General features: G+C 56.5%; 1 protein-coding gene across 2 annotated transcripts; it reads left to right on the forward strand.

Annotated features, from left to right (window-relative positions):
- Positions 1-2,147: 2,147 nt before the first annotated feature.
- On the forward strand, positions 2,148-17,974 carry KIAA1191 (KIAA1191 ortholog). Of its 2 annotated transcripts, XM_056113132.1 has the most exons (8): positions 2,148-2,252; positions 4,243-4,373; positions 10,459-10,629; positions 12,539-12,665; positions 13,824-13,948; positions 16,215-16,318; positions 16,495-16,622; positions 16,834-17,974. In XM_056113132.1, exons 3-8 carry the CDS (start codon positions 10,486-10,488, stop codon positions 17,043-17,045), a joined length of 840 nt encoding a protein of 279 aa, XP_055969107.1. In that variant the 5' UTR covers positions 2,148-2,252; positions 4,243-4,373; positions 10,459-10,485; the 3' UTR covers positions 17,046-17,974. The 2 variants fall into 2 exon arrangements, with proteins under 2 accessions (XP_055969107.1, XP_055969108.1); XM_056113133.1 differs by lacking the exon at positions 4,243-4,373 and having other exon boundaries at positions 2,156-2,252.
- Positions 17,975-18,133: the final 159 nt, after the last annotated feature.

Here is an 18,133-nt window from a genome sequence, read left to right on the forward strand (position 1 = left end):
CAAATGCAAGGCAAGCGCCCTACTTGCTGTACTATCACTCTAGCCTAGATGCATTTTAGATTACCTAGTTGATCTAGTGCCCACTATACCAGCTCAAAGGATAGAATAATTTGCCCTGCATTTGGGAAGTTCTAGCTTCATCCCTGGTACCTCCTGGCCCTCCCGTCAGTTCTGGGTAAGGTCCTGATCATCCCTGAGCATCACTGAGTGTCTCCCCTCCCCTCCCACCTGGCAAGATGCCCAGAATCTCTGGCTAGGTGCTTCTGATCCTTAAGACTCTCCACCTTGGGGCTGGAGAGATAGAACAGTAGGTAGGGCGTTTGCCTTGCACGCGGCCAACTCGGGTTCAATTCCCAGCAACCCATAGGGTCCCCTGAGCACCGCCAGGAGTAACTCCTGAGTGCAGAGCCAGGAGTAACCCCTGTGCACCACCGGGTGTGAACCCCCTCAAAAAAAAAAGCAAAAAAAAAAACACCTCTCCACCTTCCCGGAGCCTGAGCGCACTTCCTGTTAAAACGATCCCAGACTAGCTTCGTGACATTGGGTTCCTCTCCTCTGCCTTTGCCACGCTGCTAAGGCTGTCCGTCTGGTTTGACAGCTCAACCATAGCCTGAATTTCTTCAGTGGCATCTTTCCATATTACCACTAGAGGTCGCTTTTCTCCTTATTCTTTCTTCCTGGGAAATGAGTTCAATCCTCAGGTCTGACGATAACTTTAAGTGGAGAAATGCCAGAGGCATTGGTTGAGGGACAGTGGAGATGGCCCCAAGCCCCTGTTTGCATGGCAGACCTTCCCGGTGTCCAAGATCTTCTCTGCTTCCTTGGTGTGAATATTAGCAGGTTTGTCTAGGGAATTCAAGGAGTGAAAATTTGTGAGTGTTTAGTGAAGAGCAGGTGTGCAGAAATGCAGTTTGCTTCTCTCGACGGAAGGGATGGGACGATTTGGGTAAGAAGGCATGGAATGATCTGGCTAATTTATTTATTTACTTTTTCCTTTTTGGGTCACACCCGGCAATGCTCAGGGGTTACTCCTGGCTCTGCACTCAGGAATTACTCCTGGAGGTGCTCAGGGAACATATGGGATGCCAGGGATCGAACCCGGGTCGGCACATGCAAGGTAAATGCCCTACCTGCTGTACTATCACATCAGGCCCCCAGAAACCTGGTTAATTATTTTGTGGGGGCCGCACCTGCCTGACAGTGCTCAGGGAATCTCCTATGCATTGCTCATGGTGTACTTAGGGTGGGACCACAAGGTGCTATGGATGAAACCTGGGGAGCTGGAGAGATAATACAGCAGGTAGGGCACTTACTTGCCTTGCAGGCAGCTGACCCAGGTTCGATTCCCAATACCCTATATGGCAGTCCACGCCTGGCCAGGAGTGATGATTCCTGGGCGTAGAGCTAGGAGAAAGTCCTAAGCATCACTGGGAGTGGCACCCAAACCAAAAAGTAAATTTTGGGGCTAGAACGATAGTACAGCAGGGAGAGCACTTGACTTGCAACGTGGGAAAATCAGGTTCGATTCCCAGCATCCCAGATGGACCTCCAAGCCTGTCAGGAGTGATCCCTGAGTGCAGCCGGGATGGCAAAATCAAAACAAAAAAACCTGGGTCTCCAACATGCAAAGCATACACGCAAGCCCTCTAAGCTACCTTCCCAATTGCTCAGTTTTGGGGTCACATCTGGTGGTGCCTGGGAGCCACCCCGGGTTCCGTGTTCAGGGAGTTGCTTTCAGGGCTGGAGTGGTAACCCAAGCGGGGAGGGCAGTTGCGTTGCACGCGGCCTACAGAGGTGCCATTCCTGGTACCCCATACGGTCCCTCTCCGAAATCCCGCCAAGTGTGATCCCTGAGCACAGAGCCAGGAGTCAACCGTGAGCACTGCCACACGTGACTCATATGGGCTACTGCTGGGGATCGAACTCGAGTCAGCTGCGTGCAAGGCAAACGCCCTGCCCGTGTACTATCACTCAGGCTCCTGAGCTCAGCCCCCTTGAAGGAGAGCTGCATTCATTCCCAGCCAGGCTTTGCAGGTTACGAACTACAACTCCCAGCATGCCTCGCAAGCTCCGCCCCCTCCAAGTCTCGCGGGAAGCCGCGTGAGCTGGGAAGCCTTTATCTGCGGGCGCGCTGCGGGCCGCGGGCCGCCGAGCTCCCTGCCGGCGTCTGGGGCTCTGCTGCTTCCTGGGCTTGCACGCCGCTGCCGCGACTCGGGAGCCTCGGTGGAGCGCGGAGCGCCTGGGGTGCCAAGGTTTGTGCTGCAGCCGGCTCCGTGGCGGCGGCCGAGGTGGGCTGGGCCTTCGGTCTACCCCCTCGCTCCTGCCACCGAGACCCCGGGACCCCCGCGCCGCCCCCTCTCCGCCTCCTGGGCTCGCCCCGCCTGCTGGAGCACCCCCGAATCCTGGGGGGGACTTCTCGCCCGCCATATCTCGCTTTCTCCCCGTGCTCCGACCCCCTCTTCTCTGCGTCCGCTTGCCCTGTGTTTGGGGGAACCCCCTTTGCAACCTCCTTTGCAGCCCCCCGACCCCTTCGTCTTCCCCTTGCATTTGGGTGGCAGAGAGTGGCGGGACTTTGGGTCTCCTGGAAGGAACTACGGACTCTCTGGGTCCCCCCTTTAAGGATGACGGCTGCGGGTGCAAGCCCCCGTAAGTGGACAGGCAGAGAACGTGGTGTCCCCGGGGCTTTTGCGTCGTGAGCACCCTTGGAAAAACGGGGCTGAGAAACGGGTCTCCTTCCCGACCTGTGACCTTGGGGTAGACCTAGCTCCTGATTTTGTTTTGTGCCTGATGTTTGGCTTGAATGCACCCCCCCTCCCTTCCCCGCCCTTCCGTTTGTCTTTTTTGGGTCAGACCCGGCGAAGCTCACGGGTTCCTCCTGGCTCTGCACTCAGCAGTTACAACCTAGCCAGGGATAGAACTCAGGTCAGCTGCATGCAAATGCTGCTGTGGAATGGCTTGCAGCCCTTGTTTTAGTCTTTTGGTTTGGGGAGGGGGCGACACCCAGCTGTGCTCAGGGCTGACTCCTGGCTCTGCACTCAGGGATCACTCCTGGCTGGGCTTGGAGGACACTTTGGGGTGCTGGGCTTGGAACCCGGGTCTGCAAACACCCTACCCACTGGATGATCTCTCCAGCCTCTTGTTTTTTGTTTTGTTTTGTTTTGTTTTTGCGTCCACACATGGCGTTGCATGGGGCTTACTCCTGACTTTGTGCTCCCAGGTCAATCTTTGTGGGCTCAGAGGATCCTATGGGATGCCAGAGACTGAACTTGGGTCGGCTGTATGCACGGCAAGCGCCATCCCCGCTGTCTTCTTATCTTTGGCTCTTGAATCCCATTTTATTTTTATTTTGACTTTTTTTTTTGCGCCACACCTGGCAGTGCCCAGGACTTCCTCCGGGCTCTGTGCTCAGGGATCACTCCTGGCAGTCTTGGCGGACTGTGGGGTGCTGGGAATAGAACTACTTGCAAGGCAAGTGTCACCCCTGATTGTGGGTCGGCTCATTTGGACCCTGAACCCTAACTTTTTTTTTTTTGTGAAACGCCGTGAGGTACAGTTGTAGACTTACAAACTTTCATGCTTGGGTTTCAATTATACAATGATCGAGTACCCATCCCTCCACCAGTGCCCATTCTCCACCACCAATGATCCCAGTAGCCCTCCCATCCCCCCCCCCCCCCCCCGCCCCATCCCCCCTACCCCTCCTCTGTGGCAGGGCATTCCCTTTTGCTCTCTCTTTCCTTTAGGGTGTTGTAGTTTGCAATAGAGGTATTGAGTAGCCATTGTGTCCTGAACCCCAGCTTAACGAATCCGTGGGGGGTGCCTTTTGCATGGTCTGTCTGGTAACTTTTGAGGACCCCAGGTGGGCACACTTGAGAGGTTTGGAAAGAAGCTGGAGAGATGGGCACTTTCCTTGCACACAGGGGGCCCCGATCGGACCCCCAAGTCCCACCTTACTTTGGGTGCAGAGCCAAGAGTAAGCCTTGAGCCCTGCCGAGTGTGGCTACTACCCTCCAAAAAAAAAAAATAAGTAAATAAATAAAACTACAAAAAAATCCCCACAGTAAATGCCGGGGGTTCAGCAGGGATGTTGGTGGGCGGTGGGCAGGGGGAGGCTGTCCCCTTTCCAGGAGTGACTCCCAACCCCCTCCACAGAGAGGCAGGAACTGCCCTTAAGCACTGTGGACCCCTCTGTGAAAAACAAGCCGAACTAAGATCCTTGGTTATTTGTTGTTGCCTTTAAAGCTCTGGGATGGATCCCCCGCCAGAGGCCCTTGTGACTTGACAGCAGCTGGATCTGCGCCTCTTAAGCTCTGTCGGGACCAGAATCCTCGTCTCTCCTGCTGCTAAGTCAGCCCCCACCTCTCAGGTCGAAGGTCAGCACCACTGGGGGAGACCTTGTTTTGTTTTTGCTTTTTGGGTCACACCGGGCGATGCACAGGGGTTACTCCTGGCTCTGCACTCAGGAATTACCCCTGGTGGTGCTCGGGGGACCATATGAGATGCAGGGAATCGAACCCAAGTTGGCTGCGTACAAGGCAAATGCCCTACCCACTGTGCTAGCTCTCCAGCCCAACTGGGGGAGACCTTGGCCTTTATCTTTGTGTTGGGTGTGTGTGTGTGTGTGTCTTTGTCTGTTGGGGGGGGGGGGTAGTTTGCTTGTTTTCTCTGTCAGCAAAAGCCCTTTGTTGTTTTACTCTGGGGTGGGGCCCACAGCCTGGGTCACACCTGTCAGTCCTCAGGGCTGACTCCTGGCTCTGCACGCAGGAATTACTCCATTACTCCTGGCGGGGGTTTGGGGAACCATATGGGATGTTGGGGATCGAACCCCAATGTGCAAAGCAAGTGCCCTCCCCGCTCCAGGCCCCCCTTTCCTTTCCTCTTCTCCCCTCTCCTCCCGTCTTTTCCCCTCCCTTCCCTCTTCCTCCTTTCCTTTTCCCTTCCCTTCTCTTTCCCTTTTTTTCCCTGTCTGGTTTTTGGGGCCACATCCCGTGGTGCTCAGGGATCGCTCCTGGTGCGTGTCGGGCAAGCACCTTCTCACTTCACCATTGCCCCAGGCCCTGAGTGAAATTCTCTTCTTGGCTATAATCAGCTTTTGCCCTGACTGTGAGGATCTCAACCAGAACCACTTCCAATAGATTCGGATCATTTTATTTAATTTATTTATTTATTTTTGGGTCACACCCGGCGATGCACAGGGGTTACTCCTGGCTCATGCACTCAGAAATTACTCCTGGCGGTGCTCGGGGGACCCTATGGGATGCTGGGAATTGAACTTGGGTCGGCCACTTGCAAGGCAAACGCCCTACCTGCTGTGCTATTGCTCCAGCCCCAGATTCGGATCATTTTAAATAGTCTCTTGGCCCAGAGAGATTGGAGAGGGGTTAAGACACTTGCCTGACCTGTGGTCAGCCCTGATTCTACTCTGGCACTGTAGAGGGTCTCCCTAAGTATCACCCGGGTTGCCGCTCACCACAGCTAGCGGGTTTGCCCCCCATGCTCTTATTGATGACCCCTTTTCCTACCTGCAGGGTTTTTTTTTTTTTTTTTTGCTATTTGGGTCATACCTGGTGATGGTTAGGGGTCAGGAGTACCTGGCTCTGCATTCAGGAATTACTCCTAGCCAGGAATTACTCCTGGTGGTGTTCAAGGGACCCTGTGGGATGCTGTACTATTGCTCAGGCCCCCAGGAAAAAATTTTTCATCTGTTTATAGGATACTTAATTTTCTGGTCAATACTAGCTGCCTTTATTATTATTTAGAAAACGCCCTTTTGCGCAAATTTGAGCTTAGAGGGAGTACAGGGGTTAAGGTGCTGACTGTCCTGGGTTTGATCCCTGGGCACTAATCCAGGATTCACCCCTGAGCACTGCCAGGTGAAGCTACAAAACAAGAACAAAAGAGAAAGCAAGGGTCCGGAGTGATAGGACAGTGGGGAGGGCGTTTGCCTTGCACGCGGCAGACCCAGGTTCAATCCCCAGCATCCCATAGGGTCCCCCCAGCACCGTCGGGAGTCATTCCTGAGTGCAGAGCCAGGAGGAACGCCTGAGCATCACCAGGTGTGACCTAAAAAACAGAGAGAGAGAGAGAGAGAGAGAGCAAGAATTAAAGATGAAGCCGGAGAGATATTCCAGCAGTGGGTCGGGCGCTTGCCTTGCACGTGGCCAGCCGGGTTCCATCCCCATCACCTCATAGGGTCCCCCACCTCATAGAGACCGCCAGGAGTGATCCCTGAGTGCAGAGCCTGAGCACCTGATGGTGAGAAAGGCGGGGGAGGGGTGTGTGTGGGAGGGGGTGAGGTGGGGGGTGGGGAGCCAGAGAGTGCGGGAGCGAGTGGGGAGGGCATTTGCCTTGCACACAGCCGGCCCAGGTTTGATCCCCAGCATCCCACAGAGTCCCCCAAGCAGAGGCCAGGAGTAACCCCTGAACATGGCAGGGTGTGTGACTCCTCCCCCCAAAAAGAAAAGGAAACCAAAACGTACCCCCCCAAAACGTTCAAATTGTTCTCCCAAGCAAAGGATTGGGAGGAATGCCCCTACCCCTACCCCCCTGCCGCGAGCCCTCTCCTTGTGGGATTGCACCCCCATGTGCCCCGGACCAGTCAGTGGGGTTCATTCATTCTGGGGTGCTTTGGCCAGCCAGGGAACAGTTGGCTGAGGGCGTAGGGGGTGGGGGGGGGAATTCTGCCGTACGGGAAGTTTTCTGTCCAGGGAACTGCGTGTTCCAGGCTGGTCCCCAGAGGCCCGCACGGTGCAGCCCAGGTGTGGGCTGGCTGGTCCCTCATGTGAGATGTGTGTGCGGGGAAGCCAGCACGCCTTGGCCCGACGACGGAGGCCCCGAGGTGACATCTGCGAGTCTGGGGTTCCTTGCAGCCTCGGGCTCTGTGGGTTGGCTCGGCCTTGGGACTTGAGATGGAAAGGGGCTCGGATAGCCGTACCAGAAGGGTGTGCTTCCCCCAGGGGCCCGAATCTGCCCCTGCCCGCCTCTCTCCTTCCTTCCTTCCTTCCTTCCTTCCTTCCTTCCTTCCTTCCTTCCTTCTTTCCTTCCTTCTTTCCTTCCTTCCCTCCCTCCTTCCCTCTCTCCCTCCTTTCTTCCTTCCCTCCCTCCTTCTCTCCCTCCCTCCCTCCTTCCCTCCTTCCTTCCTTCCTTTCTTCCTTCCTTCCTTCCTTCCATCCTTCTTCCCTTCTCTTTCTTCTCTCCCATCCTCCCTCCCTTCCTTCCCCTTCTTCCTTCCCTTCCCCCTTTCCTCTCTTTCCTTTCTCCTATCCTTCTTCCCTCCCTCCCTCCCTCCCTCCCTTCCTCCCTCCCTCCCTCCCTCCCTCCCTTCCTTCCTTCCTTCTTTCCTACCCTCCCTTCCTTCTTTTTTTTTCCTTTTTGGGTCACACCCAGCAACGCTCAGGGGTGACTCCTAGCTCTGCACTCAGGAATCACTCCTGGTAGTGCTCAGGGGACCCGATGGGATGCCGGAGATCGAACCCAGGTTGGCCGCGTGCAAGGCAAATGCCCTCCCCTGCTTGGCATCTGTTTTTATCGCTAGGGGCATCCCTGTTTGTCCTGTTTGGGTCTAGTTTGGGGCCATACCCTGAGATGCTCAGGACTGACTCCTGGCTCTGCTCTCAGGAACTCCTCGTGGCGGGGCTCGGGGGACCCTATGGGAGACCAGCCCTGGGCAAAGCAGACGCCCGCCCCGCTGGACTATCGCTCCAGTCCCCTTTTTGGTTTTGTTTTTGGGCAACCTGTAGATGGTGCTCAGGGGACCCAGTGTGTCGCCGGGGGTCAGGGCCTTCCCCCTCGCCCTCTCTCGCCAGCCCCTGTGTGTTTGCTGGGCTTGAGATAAACTGTGTTTTCAGCACATTCCCAAGGTCACCCCCCTGCACCTGCCCATGGCAGTAGCGTCCCCCGCCCCCCCAGCAGCGGCTCTGCTCCCCGCTGAGCCCCGGAGCCTCAAGTTCAGGACGGAAGCCAGCCTGGGCGTGGGGAGCCAAGTGGCTTGGCGTCTCTGGACCTTTCCACTGGGGCAGGCGTGTGATAGGATAATTTTAGCCCCGGGAGAATGTCACCCCAGGCCGGGGACTCTGGCTCTCCTGGGCAGGGATTAGCCAAGCAAATAAACAACTCGACTTGGCCAGTGGGGGAGCTCCGAGGGTGCCCTTCAGAGCGGGGTGCTTGCGTCACTGGCGGCTCATTCCCTGGCCTGAGCCAGCTGGCCCCAGCGGGTGGCAGGGCTGCGTGTGGTCGCTGCTGCCCCCGGGCCCCCGAAATGAGCCAGGCCACCGGGGCTCCAATGTCTTTTTTTTCTTTTCTTTCTTTTTGGTCACAGCCGGCGATGCACAGGGGTTCCTCCTGGCTCTGCACTCAGGAATTGCTCCTGGCGGTGCTCGGGGGACCATATGGGATGCTGGGAATCGAACCTGCATCAGCTGCTTGCAAGGCAAATGCCCTCCCCACTGTGCTATTGCTCCAGCCCCATGGGCTCTGATGTCTTAAATGCTTTCTCTAACCCGTGGGGGGAGGCATCCCATGCCAGGGGAAGTGGGGGAGGGGGGATGGCAGGTCCCCAGGTGTCCCCTTCCTGTCTGGACCATCCCCTCAGCTATGGGGAGTGGGGTGCCTAGTTCCCTCATTTCCTACAGGCTGGGCTGGAGTGATAGCACAGCTGGGAGGGCGTTTTTGCCTTGCACGCGGCCGACCCGGGTTCGATCCCTGGCATCCCATAAGGTCCCTGGAGCTCCCCCAGGGGTGATTCCTGAGTGCAGAGCCAGGCATAAACCCCTGAACATCGCCGGGTGTGGCCCCCAAAAGCCAAAAAGTAAAGAAGTGCCTCGGTGGGGGTTCAGAGAGGAAGGACAGGGAGGGGGGACACTTGCCTTGCATGCGTCGGACCCGGGTTCAATCACAGGCCTCCCATAGGGTTATTCCAAGCACCACTAGAAGTTATTCCCTGGTGTCAAGCCAGGAGTCAGCCCCGAGCACCGCCGGGTGTGGCCATCCTCTCCCCACATACCCCCCAGAAACGTGCCTCGGGTGCCCCGGCAAGTCCCCACGGCCCCTGGCCCCACCCCTGTGTCTTCCTAAGGACCAGGCAGGCCTGGAGATCGGGTGTTCCTCCTGAGCTGTGCTTTGTTTACTGCGTCTCTGGGGCCCACGTGGGGTGCAGGATCCTGGTGGATCTTGGTTTCTGGGGCTGGATGGGCCAGTGCGCGGATTTGCAGCTTTGGCGCTGGCTTAGGGCCTGTGGTACTTGGGATGGGTGTGGGGTGACTCTCAGGCTGTCCCTGGCACTGCTTGGGGGGACTGTGTGGTGGTGAGGGTAGAACCCAGACAGCCATCTGGGAGGCATGAGGGGTTTTTCTTTTTCCTTTTGGTTTCGGGTGTTTTTGATTTTTTTTTTTTTTTAGATTTATTTATTTGGCTTTTGGATCACACTCTGCACTCAGGAATTACTCCTGGCAGTGCTCAGAGGACCATAGGGGATGCTGGGAATCCAACCTGGGTCGGCTGCTTACAAGACAAACGCCGTCCCCGCTGGACTATCTCTCCAGCCCTGGTTTTGGTTTTGGGAACAAAGCTGGCAATACTCAGTGCTGACTCCTGGGTCTGTGCTCAGAGATCACTCCCGGTGATGCTTGGGGGACCCTGTGGCATGCCGGGGATTGAACCAGGGTCAGCCGCATGTAAGGCAAGCACCCTCCTGCTGTACTGACATTCCGGCCTTGCAGGAGTTGTATTGGTGACGTCTTGCTCAGGGGTCAGTCCTGGCGGGGCACAGGGGCTCGATGGGTGCTGGGATCGAAACTGATTCCACCACCTGCAAGGCCAGCCCTCCCCAGCCCACTGAAGAGGTACTTTGGTACCTGACGATGCACAGGGGTTCCTCTTGGCTCATGCACTCAGGAATCACTCCTGGTGGTGCTCAGGGGACCATATGGGATGCTGGGAATCGAACCTGGGTTGGCCGCATGCAAGGCAAACGCCCTACCCGCTGTGCTATCGCTCCAGCCCCTGAAGGGGTACTTTTAAAGCTCTGAGCTCTATCTCTGACCAGTTTCAGTTGATTTTGGGTTTTCTTGGTCCTACAAAGTAGGTCAGGGGCCGGCATGGAGAATTTCTCATTCCTTTTTTTTGGTTTGTTTATTGGGGCCATGCCCAGTGATACTCAGGGCTGACTCCTGGCTCTGTGCTCAGCACTCACTTCTGATAGTGCTCGGGGGACTGGGTGACAAGTACCCTTCCCCAGACTGTCACTCGGGCCCTGGGTTTCACATTCCTTGCACGGGGGAGCCCTGGGTTCCTAGCCATGGCCTCACATGCCCAACCCCCATGCCCCGCTCTACTGGGGGCCGCCCTGAGCGCCGCCAGGTTTGGTCCCTGCCACCTCAAGCCAGAAACACCAACAGTCTGTTGAGTTGGGGCGAGTTGGCGGGGCTTCCTGGCCTCACCCGGCTCTGTCTCTGTCCCCAGCCCGCGGGCCCCGTGCCTCTAGACACCATGTCCCTGCCCATCGGGATGCACCGCAGGGCCTTCAGCTATGACGACGCCCTCGAGAACCCCATGCCGCCGCCGCCAGCCGACATGGGCAAGCTGCCCTGGAAGCCCACGGTTCCCCAGCGGCAGGAGCGCGACCACTACCAGGTAGCCGGCCGGCCGCGCATGCCTCTTCCTGCTTCCTGCTTCTTCCTCCGTCTTCCTCCTTCCTTCCTTCCCTCTTCCTCCTTCCTTTCCTCTTCATTCTTCCTCCTCTTCTTGATTGGTTTCTCTTTTTCCTTCTTCCTTTTATTCTTATACTTTTATTTATTTATTTTTCCATTTATTTATTTATTAAAGAAGTCTATTTATTTATTTATTTTTCTTTTTTGGGTCACACTCAGCGATGCTCAGGGGTTCCTCCTGGCTCTGCACTCAGGAGTTGCTCCTGGAGGTGCTCCGGGGACTATATGGGATGCTGGGAATCGAACCTGGGTTGGCCACATGCAAGGCAAACGCCCTACCCGCTGTGCTATTGCTCTGGCCCCTCCATTTATTTATTTATTGATTGGCTTTTTGGGTCACACTCAGCGATGCTCAGGGCTCACTCCTGGCTCTGCACTCAGGAATTACTCCTGGCAGTGCTCGGGGGACCCTCTGGGATGCTGGGGATCGTACCCGGGTTGGCCGTGTGCAAGGCAAATGCCCTCCCTGCTGTGCTATCGCTCCAGCCCCTCTCTTATACTTTTATAGACATTTATTTTCTAATATCTTTCTGAAGATATTAGTGATAAGTCATAAATCTGTTGATATATTTTATTTTGCTGTTTTATTGAATCACTGTGAGACTTTTCTCCTTTCTACTTCTTGCTTCCTCTTTTTTTTTTTGCTTTTTGGGTCACACTTGGCAATGCACAGGGGTTACTTCTGGCTTTGCACTCAGAAATTACTCCTGGCAGTGCCTGGGGGACCCTATGGGATGCCGGGAATCGAACCCGGGTCGACCGCGTGCAACGCAGACGCCCTACCTGCTCTGCTATTGCTCCATTCTTGCTTCCTCTTTTCTCCTTCCTGTTTCCTGCTTTTCCTTTCTTCCTTCTTCCTTCCTTCTCGTTCCTTCCCTTTTCCTTTGTTCTCTTCTATTAGTTCCCCTTCTTTTTCTTCTTTCTTCCTCCTCCTTCTTTCTCCTTCTTCTACTGCTCCTTCCTTTGTTCTCTTCTTCCTTTTCCTTCTGCATTAACCCTCCTTCCTTTTTCTTCTCCTCTTTCCTTTCTTCTTCCATCTTCCTTCTCCTCCCTCCGTCCTTTTTCTTCTCCTTTCATTCCTTTATCCTTCTCTTTCTCTTCCCCCTGCTTCTTCTTCCTCCCGTTCTTCCTCTTCCTCCTTTACTCATCCCCCTTCCTTTTCCCCTTCTTCCTCTTTTCTTCATTTGTTCCTCTTCCTCTTCCTGCTTCCTCTTCCTCGCCAGGGTTTAATTCCCGTCAGCCGCGTGCAAGGCAAGGCACCCAGCCTGCTGGACCATCTCTGCAGCCCTCTTTTCCTTATTATTTTATCTGATTTGGGGACCACAGCCACCTTTCCCCTGTCATTGCTTAGGGGACCCTCTGTGGTCAGGTGTCTGCCCCGCAAGTGCCTTCCAGCTGTGCTATCTTTCCACCCCCACCCTCTGCAGTTTTATTTTTATTTTTTTAGTTTTTGGGTCACACCCAGCGATGCTCAGGGCTGACTCCTGGTTCAGTGCTCAGGGCTGACTCCTGGCTCCATGCTAAGGGCTGATTCTTGGCTCCGTGCTCAGGGCTGACTCCTGGCCCAGTGCTCACGGCTGATTCCTGGCTCAGTGCTCATGGCTGCCTCCTGGCCCAGTGCTCAGGAGTGACTTCTAGCCCAGTGCTCAGGGGTTACTCCTGGCCCTGCTTTTGTGACCCTCTGTGGTGCCAGAGATTGAGCCCGGATGGTGTGTGCCCTACCTGTCTGTGGGACCATCTCTCCCCAAAGGGCTTTTAGTTCCTCCCTGAAGGCAGCAGCTTGGTTGTGGGGGTGCCCCTCCCCGCCCAGCGCCTCCTTTCCTCTCGCACAGGTGGAGGTGGGCGGCACCAGGGTCTCGTCCCCCACCATCACCGTGTCTTCAGCCACCGATGGTCCTGATCCGGCGCCTGTGGTGAAAGCCAAGGCCACGCACGTCATCATGAACTCTCTGATCACAAGTAAGCCCCAAGAAGGAGGGTCAGGCCGGGTGGGAGGGGGGCTTCCTGCAGACACACCCCTTGGAGCTTGGCTTGACTGCACCTAGCACACACCCCAAAACCAGCTCACAGTCACTCTCAATTCCCATTACCACGTCCCACCAGTGTTTTTTTTTTGGGGGGGGGGTCAGACCCAGTGATGTTCAGGGCTGACTCCTGGCTCTGCACTCAGGGGATCACTCCTGGCGGTGCTCGGGGGACCCTATTGGATGCTGGGAATCGAACTCGGGTCGGCCATGTGCAAGGCAGACGCCCTATTTGCTGTGCTATCACTCTAGCCCCAGCACCAGTGTCTTTTATTTATGTACTTATTTGTTTCGGGGTCACACCCGGCGGTGCTCAGGGCTGGCTCCTGGCTCTGCACGCAGGGATCACTCCTGGCGGTGCTCAGGGACCCTGTGGGGTGCCAGGGATCGAACCTAGGTTGGTTGTGTGCAAGGCAAACGCCCTCCCTGCTGTGCTTTTACTTGGGCCCTTGACTCCTGGCTCTGCGCTCAGGGATCACTCCCGCTGGGACTCAGAGAGGACTCTATGGGGTGCCGGGGATTGAACCAGTAGCACCCTCCCCGCGGGCCTGTTGGCTCCAGTCCCTGGTTGGGGCGTTGTCACCCGGAACAAGGTGACTTGCTCTGGAGTGTGCTGCACCTGCGCGTTCTAGTGGTCCTCCCAGAGTCTGAGGGACAGTCCCCGTCAGCGGCCCTGCAGCAGCGATCGTGAGGGGCAGCCCCGGAAGTCAGAGATGCTGCAGCCAAGCTCCTGTGCCTGGCCAGTGGCTTGGTGGCCACACTTCCGTGACATTTCATCCAGGCACATAACTCCACGCGCAAGCTCCTTATTTATGTATTTGCTTATTGTTTATTTGTTTATTGAGTGTTTTTTTTTTCTTTTTGGGTCACACCCGACGATGCACAGGGGTCACTCCTGGCTCTGCACTCAGGAGTTACTCCTGGCAGTGCTCGGGGGACCCTATGGGATGTCGGGGATTGCACCTGGGTCCGGCACATGCAAGGCAAACGCCCTCCCCGCTGAACTATCACCAGCCCAGGCTGCATTCTTCTTGAGTGGGGGTGACAGTGGGGAGGGACTTGACACTTCCTCCCTCCTCCACCCCGTCCCCAGAGCAGACGCAGGAGAACATCCAGCGGTTCGAGCAGCAGGCGGGCCTGCGGGAAGCCGGGTACACGCCACACAAAGGCCTCACCACCGAGGAGACCAAGTACCTGCGCATGGCCGAGGCGCTGCGGGTAAGCCAGGCTCGTACGGGAATTGGGCTGGGCTTCGGGCTTTGGTTCCGGGCCACACCTGCGGTGCTCAGGGGTGACTCCTGGCTCGGCGCTCAAGGCAAGTGCCCTCCCCGCTGAACTCAGTGCTCAAGGGTCACTCCAGGTGGGGCTCGGAAAACAGTCTGGGGTGCCCAGGAACAAATCCGGGTGACCACGTGCAAGGCACGTGCCTTCCACACGGTTTGTTGTTGTACGTTGTAGTCCATCGTAGTACGTCTCCGACCACCAGTTTTGATTTTTCTCTTCCTCGTTTCTCAGGGAAGCACCCCACAGTGGTGCTGAGGGGCCCTATGGCAGCCAGGATCTAACCTGGGGCCTGATCTTGTCTGTGAACCCTGTCTCCAGCCCCTGATTGTGGGGTGTGTGTGTGTGTGTGTGTGTGTGTGTGGCGCTGAGCATTGAACCCTGCTCTCACTGATGCGATGTGCATTATTACTGAGAGTCCCGCCTCATACCTCTTTCATTTGAATTAATGCATCGTTGATTTATTTATTTATGGCTGCACCCGGAAGTGCTCAGGGGTTAGTCCTGGTTCTGTGCCCAGGAATTACTCTGGGTAGTGCTCAGGGACTGCCGGGGAAGGAGCCAGGGTTGGCCACCTTCAAGGCAAGCGCCCTCCCCACTGAACCATCACTCCAGCTTCTATTTGGTTTGGGGGGGGCACCCCCTCGGCAGTGCTTATGGATCACTCCTGGCTCTGTGCTTAGGGATCACTCTTGGCAGAACTTGGGGGAACCCTACATGGTGCTGGGACTCTAACCTGGCTATCTCCAGCCCAAATCTTGTTTGGTGTTTTGGTTTTGGGGACCACACACCCCGCAGAGCTCAGCGCTTCCTCCTGGCTCTGTGCCCCAGGATCATTCGTGGCAAGGCTTGGGGATCAAACTCTGGTCTGCTACTTGCTAGGTCAAGTGCCTTCCCCCATTTTTTTTGGGGGGGGCTGATGGTGGAGGGTTTGGGGCCATATCTGGTACTGCTCAGGGCTTGCTCCTGGCTCTGTGCTCAGGGAGCACTCCTGGTGGTGTTTAGGGGACCCAGTATGGAGCTGGGAATTGAACCTGGGGACCAACTGGGCCCTGTCACAAGGCGAGGGCTTTCCTTGTGGTCTGTCTGTCCAGCCCTGCACGTAATTTCAGACAAAGCGCAGGTCACAGGCATGAGTGACCTGGGTATGGATTCACTGTGGACTCATCATCTGCTAAGCACCCCCCCACACACACACACACACGTGCTGGTTGGCCCAGAGTTCGTTTAGAAAACAGTGCTCCAGAACCTCTGGGTGGGGCTGGGGCCAGCTGAAGCTCTCTGATCTGACAGATGCTTCAGGAAGTTTCCAGGGCTCAGAGACACGGCATAGTGGGAGGATGCTTGCCCTGCAGGTGGCCAACCTGGTTTTATCCTGGGCACCCCAGAGGGTCCCCCAAGCCCCACCAGAAGTGATCCCCAAGCACCGCTGGGTATGACCCAAAAACCACAAAAAAAAAAGAGGAAAATTCGCAGCAGGAACTAGGAACTAACTCCCAACTTTGGGTGGTCACATGATCAGGATGTGAGCCTGGGGGACAGGTCGGCTGACACCCACCGACTTCTGGGAGGTATGAGAAAAGGCACATGTGGTGTGTCTGTTTGGACCCTAGGGTCCCCAACATTGGGCAGCTGGGGCAGAGGTGCAGGGCGGCCGTGGTGTTGCTCTGAGGAATGGACAGGATGGGCTGGTACAGCATGAGAGGCTGGAACAGCACATGAGAAGTGCAGCAGTTAGAGACTGGAACAGCATGAGAGGCTGGAATAGCACCTGAGAGCTGCAGCATGTTAGAGGGTGGAACAGCACAAGAAAGGCTGGAACAGCACCTGAGAGGTGCAGTATTCAGAGACTGGAATGGCACGAGAGAGGCGGGAACAGCAGGGCCCGTAGGCAGCCACAAAGGCCAGGAGGCCCAAGGGTTGAATCCAGATTCCTCCGCTTGGTGTCATTGTGGGCAAGTTCCTCCCTATGTCTTCGAGGAAAAGTTTTTTTGGGGACTGCAGACGGGATGATGGCGAGTGAATGCACGCAGACCATTGGGCAAGCTGTAGAGGGGCTTGATCCAAGGTGTGGCAGCGGCGGCGGGGGCTGCGGTCCCACGTGGGGTTGCCCCCCTACCTCCCCAGGCCTGTGAGCCTGACCCCTGGGCCCTAGCATCCGTTCTCCTCATCTCCCACCACCCCCCCATCCCCATCTGCACAGAAACTGAAGCTTCAGAGTGGAGAGAGCAGCAGCGAGGAGAAGTCGGGCTCGGCCCAGTCCACGCCGAGTAGCACCCCCACCTCTTCCCCGCGGCCCAAGTCCAGGTGAGCCCTAACGGCAGCTCTGCAAGTCGCTAGGGCCGCGGCCCACGTCGGGGTTCAGCCCGAGGATTCCTGGAAAGGGGGGGAGCCGGTGGTTCGTTGCTGGGCTTTGGCCGAGATACCTCCAGGCAGAGAGGCAGAGGGTGGACTGGAATCCGGTTTTTCTCTCCCCCTTCCAGAGGCTGGTTTGCTTCCGGGGTCTCCCCGGCTTTACCAGGCCCCAATCCGAGCCCCCAGGATGGCGGAAGTGGGGAGAAGGATAAATGGAGCCTCTTTGCACCCAGAACCCTCCAGAGGTCCGAATCGGGTGAGTGGTGGTGCCATCAAGAAAGTGGGCGGGGGGCCAGGAAGGTGGCTCAGTGGTCAGGCATGGGCCTGGCAGGCTTGAGGTGTCCTGGGTCGGACCCCTGGCATCTCCAACAAAAAAAAATACAAAAAGGAAGTGCAGATGGGATTTGGCCCTTCTCTCATGAGCTGCCCCTCACTGGGGAAATCATCTGTTCTCTGATTCCCTTCAGCGGGAGCTTTTACCACTCAGCCTTACCAAGGAGGTCAGAAGGCATCACCCATGGAGCTGATCCAGGGCCCGGCTACCTTCATGGCCGGAGACACCTCCACCTTGAAGCCACCCAAGCTGGACCTCCCGGGCACAGAAGCAAAGAAGCAACGGGCACGGAGCCACAATATCAAACCCCGGGACTTGAATGTGTTCACACCCACTGGCTTCTAGAGCTCTCTAAGCCAGGGATTCCTGAGGCTGGGCAGGGAGGGTTGACTTGTGCCCGTATTGCCAGTTCCACCTCAGCTCTGGCCACCGGACAGTCTCGAACACCCCCCCCCACCCCCGCATGGAGGCAAGACCTGGAGACCCTTTGGTTTTTGGAGATGCGGTGAAGAAGCCGTTTTGGACTCCAGTAGAGGCAGAGTTGGTGGGGGGCGTTGATAACAGTTGCTGGGGCCCGGGGGTTGGCACCCTCACTACCTTCTTTTGCATCATTCAGCTTGGGGCACCACCTAAATCGGTGATAATTGCAGGACCCCCATTTCCGCCTCCATGTAGGGAGGGGCAGGAGCAGGCCGGGACCCTGAAGGTGTGTGAGATTGGGGACCGCCGGGCCTGCAGGCACCCCTATTGCTGGTGGAGAGATACAGCCCGATCCAAACACTTGAGTCTTCCATCTCCTGCTGCACTTTATTTCCCGAACCCCGGCTGGCTCCGAGCGCCGGAGAGAGAAACGTGTCCGGTGATTTGTGGATTATTTTGGCCCCCTTAGAGAAGGGGGCTAGAACCGTCCTCACTGGCTCCCGATTCCCAGGCCTGAAGATCTTATTTCTGCACCCTGTTTTCTGTTTGGGAGGGAGATCTGCACCGTTTTTCTCTTGGAGTCTTGGCCTACCTCTTCCCTCCCTCATGGCTGTGTGTCCGGGGAAGGACGGCCGTAGCCCCGAGGGGTTTCCTGGGGGGGCTCGGGTTCGCTCCGTCTACCACCCCTGTCGCATTCCTGCTGTCTTCTGTCAGACAGAAGGGCTGAGGGGCTCAGCGTCACTAAACATGGAGAGCCCCAAGTCGAGAGTGATCACAACCACTAACTTATTTGTATTATTCTGGGAGCTTCGTGCTCCAGTTGCCACAATAAAGTTCCTTATGACTTTCTCAAAGACGGTGTTTGGTCTGGTGTGTCCATGGGGCTGGAGCAATAGTGTAGTGGGTAGAGCATATGCCTTGCACGTGGTCGACCTGGTTTTGATCCACTAGGAGTAATTCCTGAGTGCAGAGCCAGGAGGAACCCCTGTGCATCGCCGCGTGTGACCCAAAAA

The sequence above is a fragment of the Sorex fumeus genome, unplaced genomic scaffold (genome assembly GCF_029834395.1).
Source record: "Sorex fumeus unplaced genomic scaffold, SorFum_2.1 ptg000019l, whole genome shotgun sequence".
In the NCBI taxonomy this organism is placed as follows: domain Eukaryota; kingdom Metazoa; phylum Chordata; class Mammalia; order Eulipotyphla; family Soricidae; genus Sorex; species Sorex fumeus.

Bases quoted from the DNA above. Each gene is read 5' to 3' on its own strand.
- KIAA1191 (XM_056113132.1), top strand. From the start codon at position 10,486: ATGTCCCTGCCCATCGGGATGCACCGCAGGGCCTTCAGCTATGACGAC. The intron at 12,666-13,823 runs GTAAGCCCCAAG...CCCCGTCCCCAG, and splicing joins CATGAACTCTCTGATCACAA to AGCAGACGCAGGAGAACATC. The intron at 16,623-16,833 runs GTGAGTGGTGGT...GATTCCCTTCAG, and splicing joins CCTCCAGAGGTCCGAATCGG to CGGGAGCTTTTACCACTCAG.